General features: G+C 33.6%; 1 protein-coding gene across 1 annotated transcript; it reads left to right on the top strand.

The window, feature by feature from the left end:
• The first annotated feature begins 2,832 nt into the window (after positions 1–2,832).
• On the top strand, positions 2,833–8,635 carry LOC124941381 (CCR4-NOT transcription complex subunit 10-like). Its single transcript, XM_047481692.1, has 6 exons — positions 2,833–3,330; positions 3,761–3,847; positions 5,175–5,354; positions 5,471–5,557; positions 5,756–5,827; positions 6,600–8,635. Exons 1-6 carry the CDS (start codon positions 3,136–3,138, stop codon positions 8,316–8,318), a joined length of 2,340 nt encoding a protein of 779 aa, XP_047337648.1. The 5' UTR covers positions 2,833–3,135; the 3' UTR covers positions 8,319–8,635.
• Positions 8,636–8,863: the final 228 nt, after the last annotated feature.

The raw sequence follows: 8,863 nt of genomic DNA, 5'->3' as shown, positions 1-8,863 counted from the left end.
CCCAACACCTTCACCCAAGCTCTTTACGACCCTGAATGTCGCTTAGTTATGCAAGCTGAGTTTGATGCCTTACATCGCAAAAACACTTGGGAACTTGTTAGTCGGTCCTCTACTCAAAATTTGGTTGACTGCAAATAGGGTTTTTCGAATCAAATGAAACTTGGATGGCTTGATTGATCGATACAAGGCTCGACTAGTCGCCAAAGGTTTTCACCAACGCCCTAGTTGGGAATATATAGAGACATTCAGTCCGGTTGTTAAATCGGTCACCGTTTGCATTGTCCTCACACTTACAGTTCATCAAAGATGGTCCATCCGCCAACCTGATGTCAACAATGCCTTTTTTTTAATGTACGCTCAAAGAGGATGCATTCATACTCTAGCCCCATAGCTTTATCAACAAAAGTTTCCCTGATCAAGTTTGTCGCCTCAAAAAAACAATCTATGGCATAAAGCAAGCCCCCCGCGCCTGGTATACAGAGCTTCGCACATTTCTCTTTTCTCTTGGCTTTGCCAATTCAACTATAGATGCATCTCTCTTTATTTACCAAAAATTAGGTTCAAAACTTTATTTATTAGTATATGTTGATGATATCATTCTCATTGGGAGTTCCTCTACAGAGTTGTCCAACCTTATTTCCACTTTTGCTGCTCCGTTTTCGCTGAAGGATTTTGGATGTCCTACATATTTTTTAGGCATCTAAGTAATTCCTTCTGCCACGTGACTCTTTCTTTCGCAAAAGAAATACATCACTAATCTACTCCATAAATCAGGCATGACTAACACCAAATCAACATCCACTCCCTTGTCTACTCCATAAATGCTCAATTGTGACAATCTTGGTGCCACATATCTCAATGATAATTCTGTTTTCCACTTTCAGATGAAACATATAGCCTTAGCATATCATTTTGTTCGTGAAAATATTTAAAAAGACAAGTTTTGGATATCTTTTGTGTCTATTGATGACCATTTTGCTGATATACTCACAAAGTCACTACTTCGACATCGGTTTAACTCATTACTACCCAAGTTGCGTCTCTTTTCTAGATCGTCCAACTTGCGAGAGGATATCAATTATAATAATTAGTTATTTGATTTTTTTTATTTAGGCTAAAATGGTGAGTTAGAAAATATAATTTTCTCTCAAATTTTAGATCTTTAATTTATAGTTTTATTCTACTTCTTCATATATTCGTCAAACTTGTATAAATAGGAACTTGTAGATCCTATAATATATATAATTATTCTAAACAATCTTTTCTGCATAAAGAATAGCGATCACAATTGGGAACTTTAAGGCAATGGTAAAAGAATATGACAGTTACAATTATGAGCTAATATATATGAGATAAAGAGAGCTTTTAGCCAGATTTTTATGGTTGGTTTATCTCATATTTTGAGGGTAGGAGCTCTATATAAGGTAAAATAGAGCTCTAAATTCATCTTTCAAGTCTAAGAAAGTTTGAAGAATTCAGTGTTATTTGTTAGGCTAGATAAGGGTAGAGAAGAAAGTGAAGAATAAAATGAGATTCTTTTGGAAAGAATGAGTGTAAAAGGTTGTGTCAAATAAACTGATTTATGTCGATGATTTTTTATTAGTAAAGTGTAATTGCCGTGAATGTGTCATGATTGTAAAGTGTTTTTGCTTAAATCTTTATTTTTCTTATTGTTTTGACAGGACTATACAAATTCTGATTGCAATGATTTTATAGAATGTTTAAATTTTATCAATGAACTCTTTTAAGTTGTTGAAAATATAATTCAAAAATATTGAAATAGAAGAAATGAATACAAATTTTAGATGTTTTATATTGTTGATCAAATGTTCATAGATGTAACATTTTGTTGGTAATGCTGTATATTTATCGCGTTTTAAAAATGTTATATAAATTCAGTGTTAGGCTAAGTTTTATCTAATTACTTGTTTAAAATCTTTATTTGAAGGTCTCGAGTTAATTTAAAAAATGAAATCTTTTAAATCATGATTACAAAAGAGATAAAAAAATAATAATAATAACATTAGAATTTACATTTTTTAAAAATAATTTAAACTATAACAAAATAAATTCTTTTAGTAAATGGTTACCATTTTAAATAATTTTAACAAAATACCAACTTATTCTTTCTATAAAGATTATTACTCTATTGAGATTAATTGGATGTAACAACCACAATTGAAGTGGAGCTATATTGCTATTTTTTATTTTCAGAAAATAACATTTAATATATATAAAAAAAATATAGTCAATTGACAAATTGAGCCTATTTAGATCAATTGGGACATTTGTTTTTACAAATCTCAAATTTGAGTATTTCATAGTGTTAAAGTTATTTACGCTATCATATTTATAAATAAATAAAAGACCCATTACATTAATTTAATTATTGAATTTCAGCCATCAAGAATTTTGATTACCGAATTTAAAAATTTAATAGTTAAAACTATAAATTTATTAAAATTTGAAAGTTAAATTAGTGACATAATTTTTTTATTTATAAATTTATAAATAACACGTAAGTGAATAATAAGTTAACTATATTTAAAACTGAAACAATTATCTACCAAATATAGTGTTTTATAATTTTAACGATAAGAAGTCCCAAATTATAAAATTTGTTTAAAATTTTTTACCGATTACATTAAAAAAATAATAAAAAAAAAATTAATGGATGTGGACCAGATTATCTATTATTTATCTAGCACAATGATGTAAAATGAATAATGTTACAGCATCATCCACCACCGTGCGATGATTTGACCATCACATCATCGTATTGTATCCTTGACCATTGCTCCCTATTGTGAAGGCGTTCTACACCCAAACAAGTTCATAGCTTTCGATTCACCATCGTCTCTCAATTGTGAAGATCTTCTTCTTTCTAGATTCTCTCTTTCTGCCCGTCAATTCTCAGTTCATCAATCTCATACAAACAAGGGTTTTCAGATTTCTCAATCGCACATTTTGTTTAAATGTGTTCATAGATATAGGAAGTTTGAGTTTTTTCTTGAAAAGCCTTTAGGGTTTCGCGTACACTTATCTGGGTTATGAGATTAACTTTCAGATCGTTAGTTCTAGACGTAGTTTAGTGCATTCTTTCTTGATTTTTGAACTTCGAGTGATCGATCTGTAATGGACTCCAAGGATTCGTCTTCATCGGCTCCAATTGTTAGTAGGGAAAGTGTTTCATTTCTTGAAGATGAAGGAATTATGTCTGTCGCAGCTGTACTGGCAAAGGATGCTAGCTTTTCATTTCATTCTGGGAAGTTTGCTGAATGTATTGATGCGTTGAATCAGCTTTTGCAGAGGAAAGAAGATGATCTGAAGGTGATTTTTTCCCATTCTTGGTATTCCTTTCTTTGATTATTTTGTTTTTTTCCTTGCAAATTGTAGAAGTGTTATGAATAACTTGATTTGGGTGATGATCATAATATAGATTTATGCTCTGTCTTTTGGACATGAACTCCATGCATTCCACAACTAAGCTTAACCCAATAAAATTTAAGGAATGATGTTTGGTTCTTGCAATAGTTTATGCAAAATTACAGTTAACATTTTCTTGATGTGGCTGTGTCATGTGAAAGTGTCATCTTATACCTTCCCAATTTTCCAAGGTAAAAAGACTTGTCTTGTTGAATGAAGGGTCTGAAGTGCTTGTTTTGATTGCTCTAATAAACATAGTAATGTCTGAGGTTAAATATTTATAACTTGTTGCACTTCTTCCTTTCAGTCTTACCTCATCCTATATGTTGTCCAGGTTCTACACAATCTTGCTATTGCAACATACTTTCAAGAAGGCTGTTCAGGTCCCAAGAAGTTAATTGAAATGCTTAGTGAAATTAAGGTATGTCTTGATTTTATTTCGTGTTATGTCACTAAAAAAGATCCAGGTGAAAGAGAATTTATTCAATTAGAAGGTTGTGGAAAATCACAGATGAATAGGAAGTTATCACTCAGTAATAAAGTTAGAGTGTTAGGGTCTACCTTAAGAGAAAGCAATGATTTGCTGCTGAAAAAAAACTAGGCTCGCTTCGCTCTTCCTATTTGAGTAGTACATATCGGGCACTTACCTATATCACAGTTGTGACATTTTAGTAACTAATACATTTAGATGACAGTGTATCTTTTGCATATATGGAATCTGTATATAATGAAGGCTAAATTATCAATATAGACAACTTAAATAGGCTATGAGGAAACTAGCTCGTATCATGGTTTGAACTGGATGGCATTTTTTCAGCACCCCTAGCAAAGACTTATTAAGATGGTATTTGATAACACAACTTATTACTTAACTTTTCTTTTAAATGATCATGAAGGCTCGAACCCACAACTTATCACTTAATCTAAATGATTAAGTGCTTATATTTAAAATAAGTTATAATCGTTACTTAATATCACTTAATTACTTAGATTCATCTCAAGCTATAAAATCTGGCTTAATTTTGTAAGTGTGGTTTTTGAGTTACATTTGATGAGGATTTATGAACCTGTTTTTTCTTGTGTTATAGATACGAAGAGAGTACATTTATAAACTAAAATTAGTGAGAAGTTATCACTACTATCTTGGTAGTTACAACTATTACATATAGGATGCCACTAATACACTACCTACTTTTTGACTATTTCCACATTAAGCTATGAATAACTTAATTGGGTAATTAATAAGAGCATAGAGCATTGGAAGTTATTTTGACCCTGAAAATAAACAAATTAAGTCATTATTATGGTAAACTAGTCTTTAACTACTTTCTAAACATTAGTTCCACATTTGATTAAATTAACTTACATATCAAGTACTTTAACTTTAGATATTTTTATTTGGTTTATTGAACATTTATTTTGTTAGAAATTTAACTCATTTAGCACATAAAATTCAGCATTCTAACACTCAATTTTCAGTTTTATAAAATGCAAATAAGAGAAGAAGACTTTTCATATGGCATTTCCTAAATTTTTAAGAAGACTAAGAGAATTTTTTAATACACTGTAGTAATGCATTTCCTAAATTCTCTGGTTTCTTATCTTTGAAATGGTTGGAGTTTGAACATCACTTTCTTCACCCAACCAAATATGGAGAGCATTGACCACTTGGGCATCTGTGTTCTCATGGGTCCATGGCTTTTCCCATGTCTAGCTCCGACTTAACTTGTTTTCTTCCTATATTTCAGAAGAGAAGTGATGATCTTACATGTGCATATGGTGAACAAGCAGAGACTGTTGGTGATTCCGTAAACAAAACCATTACAGGATCCAAGGGAAATAACAATTCACTGCATATAACTTTGGCTAATAGTTCGCATATTGGTCATGGTGACAAACTTGATACTTCTGTCGTGATGCTAAATATAGTAGGTGCCTTTGTGTTTACATGGGTTTGTTGAAATATTTACATTTTCAAGTATGTTTCATTCATTAAATATTTATATTTTGTTTTGGTGCCTGTCGGAAATTAATCTTTCAAAAGGCAGTCATCTTGTTTCATCTTCGTGAATATGCAAAGGCATCCTCCATTTTGGATACTTTATACCAGAAGATTGAACCAATTGATGAGGTGAGGCTGGTTTATCAATTTGGTCGGTTTCATATTTTTTTTGGGGGGGTTGTTCGACCTCCTAATGAGAATTGAGGTCCTTATTTTTGGAGGGGTGCACAAAGTAGACATTTACATGTTTGGAGATTTGTAGAGAATTTAAAACTCCATCTCTATTGTTTGAGTCTGTTGTTAATACCTTGATGCTTTCTCATACAGGTAACAGCTCTTCGTATTTGTCTTCTTTTTATGGACGTTGCTCTCATTTTGGAAGACTCGTTGAGATTTATTGTGAGTAATCGCATTTCTTAATTCACTGGATTTGTGAAGGTTTTATTTTTATTTTCCTTCATTAGCTATTAGAAACATAGAATGACAGTTCTCCATATTTTTATAATGTTCCAAATTAGTTCTCTAGGAAAATCTTAAGTAACTCAATGCTATAATTTTATAAGGGAAAACCAAAGGCCTCTGGTTCGATTCTCACTAAGAAAAGAACACCTTAAGTTTAAATGGGGGTCGCTTCCTAAATTAAGAAAAAAAAAATAAAGGGAAAGAAACCCATTGTTTCTCATGAAATTTGTATTGGTGCTCATTCTGGATCCGGTATTTCTTTTTATAAAATAATAATTTTGCAACGGTTCTCATGTATAAGGAGTTAATTTCTTCATCAAGGAGTCAGCATGAGCACCTTGAGCGAAGTTCAGTGGAAGAAAATATGCATTCATCATGTTAGTTAATGCTTGTTATTCTTTTACTTATGTTATGCTTTCTCAATTTATATTCATTTTCCATTTACTCACGCTCGAGTGTGAGACTGAGGGTGTCACGTTCAATTCTTATTGAAAGTACATTGAAGTGGTGTCGGGTGGGATGCATTGCTAACCTCCTATAGCAAAAAAATTAATGGTTCAGAAAAAGAAAAATTCCTTTACATCTAATTTTCCTGTGTTGTGGTTTAAGTGGTATCCTTGTCAGTTAATCTATGAAACTACAGATTTGAATTTTATAATATTAATAACCCTGTTGACATTATAGAAATTCTCTTGCAATTTCCATTCAGGAAGTTACCAACTATGTGGAGAAGGCTTTCTGCATTGGTAATACTGCAGCTCAAAGTGATGGCACGATCTTTATTCAGCAACAATCGTCCAACAACACAATGACCAAGTCTCATTCTGCTCCAATCAACACAACCATCTCCGATTCCTCTAATGCCGATTCTCCCATGTCTGGAAACACAACCGAAGGCTCATTATTGAGGACATTATCGGAAGAAAATCTCGAAAATCTAATTTCGACTATGGACATGACTGGACAGAGCATAATAAGGGCATCAAACTCGAACCTCCTGTCCTCCTCCAGTGAGATTTTAAGGATTCCAGTTGATCAGTACATATCGACCAACGATCTAAGGCTGAAACTGCATCTGTACAAGGTCCGGTTCATGCTCTTCACTAAAAACATCAAGGCCGCTAAACGTGAGATTAAGGTCGCGATGGCTATGAACGTAGCCAGCGGGAAAGATTCTTCCATGGCTCTTTTACTGAAGTCTCAACTCGAATACGCTCGAGGAAATTACCGTAAAGCCATCAAACTTGTGATGGCATCGTCGGGTAACAGGACCGAGCAGGGGATCTCGAGCTTATGTTACAACAACCTTGGATGCATTTATTATAGGTTGGGTAAACAAAATGCGTCGGCTATATTCTTTTCGAAAGCGTTGGATAACTGCAAGCGAAAGGATGATGGTCCTTTGAAGCTCGCCACTTTCTCGCAGGACAAATCTTTGCAAATAACGTATAATTGTGGTGTGCAGTATTTGTCGAGTGGGAAACCATTGTTGGCTGAACATTGCTTTCGTAAGGCTAGTTCGATCTTTAAAGACCGACCTCTATTGTGGCTTCGCATAGCTGAATGCTGTCTGATGGAACTCGAGATTCTGAATCGCATATCTGACATTAAACTTCTCGTTATCGGAAAGGGGAAGTGGAGGCAACTTGCAGTTGATGATGAAAAAGATATGGATATTGATGATGAACAAGATGATATGGACAATAATAATAAACAGTCTGATTTGTCTTTTTCCCTGGCGAAGAAGTGTCTTGTCAATGCTTTGTATTTATTGAACCAGAAGAACTCTAATGGTGATTCAACGTTAGATTGGGAAGGTAGTCGTGGAAGAGAGAATCAGATGATGAAACAAGCTGTTCTTGCTGACCTGGCTTACGTAGAGCTTGAATTGGGTAATCCTTTGAAGTCGCTGTATTACTCTGAGCTTCTTCTGAAACTTCCGGAATGTTCTAAAATATATATCTTCCTCGGAAATATATATGCTGCGGAAGCTCTCTGCTTGCTGGATCAGCCCAAGGAAGCTTCCGAACATTTGTTCGTTTATTTGGCAAATACTACTGGTAATGGTGAACAACTCCCTTATAGTGATGAAGATTGTGAGCAATGGAAAACCGTAACAAGAAGTGTGGATTCGGAAGAAATGAGTAATGGATCACATGATTTCGAGTTTCTAAAGCCTCGGGAAGGGTGTGGAAGCCTATACTCTAGCTTAGCTGCTTTGATGGCAGTTCAGGGAGATCTTGAACAGGCTCGTCAATTCGCAGAGCGGGCTTTGACATTATTACCCACGAACCGGGAAGCTATTATAACTGCCACTTATATTGATCTTGTGATAGGTAATGTCGAAGAAGCTCTCGTGAGATTGAAACAGAGCAGTAGTGTCAGGTTTGTTCCGAGTAGCGGTTTAGAGATGAAGAGTTTGGTTTAGAGATGAAATTAGCGATTTGGGTGGCAATTGCATTTACTGTCGCTTTTTTACCCAGGTTGGTGACTTTTACATTTGTAACATACTATTACATAGTTTTTTGTTATGTTTTTTTGGGTTTTTCGGACTTAAGAAAATAAGGAAATTACGTCTTTCTGTTGTATCCTTAGGTTTTTAGATTTGGTTGATGTAGCAGTTTTCTTTTATTGTTCTTTGGTTGGAGGATTTTTAGATGTCAATCTGAACAAAGATTGTTCACTGGTTAACATCAGTGAAATTTAGAGGCTCTTTATGCAGAAAGAATTCATTTTTGAACTTAATGTTTTCTTTTGATACTATTTATTTTGGTTTTTAATATTATCATCAAAAAATATCTTGTGACTTGAGTCACTTCTAAGGAATGAAGATATTCCAAAATGAGGGTCCCAAGTAATTAATAATGTCTGCCCTAAAGACAAGTAGGTTCATGTGCATAATGTTCCATGCCCTTCTTTCTTAGTGGTCCTATTTTGTTGCCTATAATTTTACACATATATATTTCAATATAA

This window comes from Impatiens glandulifera, chromosome 6 (genome assembly GCF_907164915.1).
Source record: "Impatiens glandulifera chromosome 6, dImpGla2.1, whole genome shotgun sequence".
Lineage (NCBI taxonomy): Eukaryota > Viridiplantae > Streptophyta > Magnoliopsida > Ericales > Balsaminaceae > Impatiens > Impatiens glandulifera.
The sequence above is the reverse complement of the archived record's forward strand: the minus strand, read 5'-3'. Positions and strand labels throughout refer to the sequence as shown.

Bases quoted from the DNA above. Each gene is read 5' to 3' on its own strand.
- LOC124941381 (XM_047481692.1), top strand. From the start codon at position 3,136: ATGGACTCCAAGGATTCGTCTTCATCGGCTCCAATTGTTAGTAGGGAA. The intron at 5,355-5,470 runs GTAGGTGCCTTT...ATCTTTCAAAAG, and splicing joins CTGTCGTGATGCTAAATATA to GCAGTCATCTTGTTTCATCT. The intron at 5,828-6,599 runs GTGAGTAATCGC...ATTTCCATTCAG, and splicing joins AAGACTCGTTGAGATTTATT to GAAGTTACCAACTATGTGGA.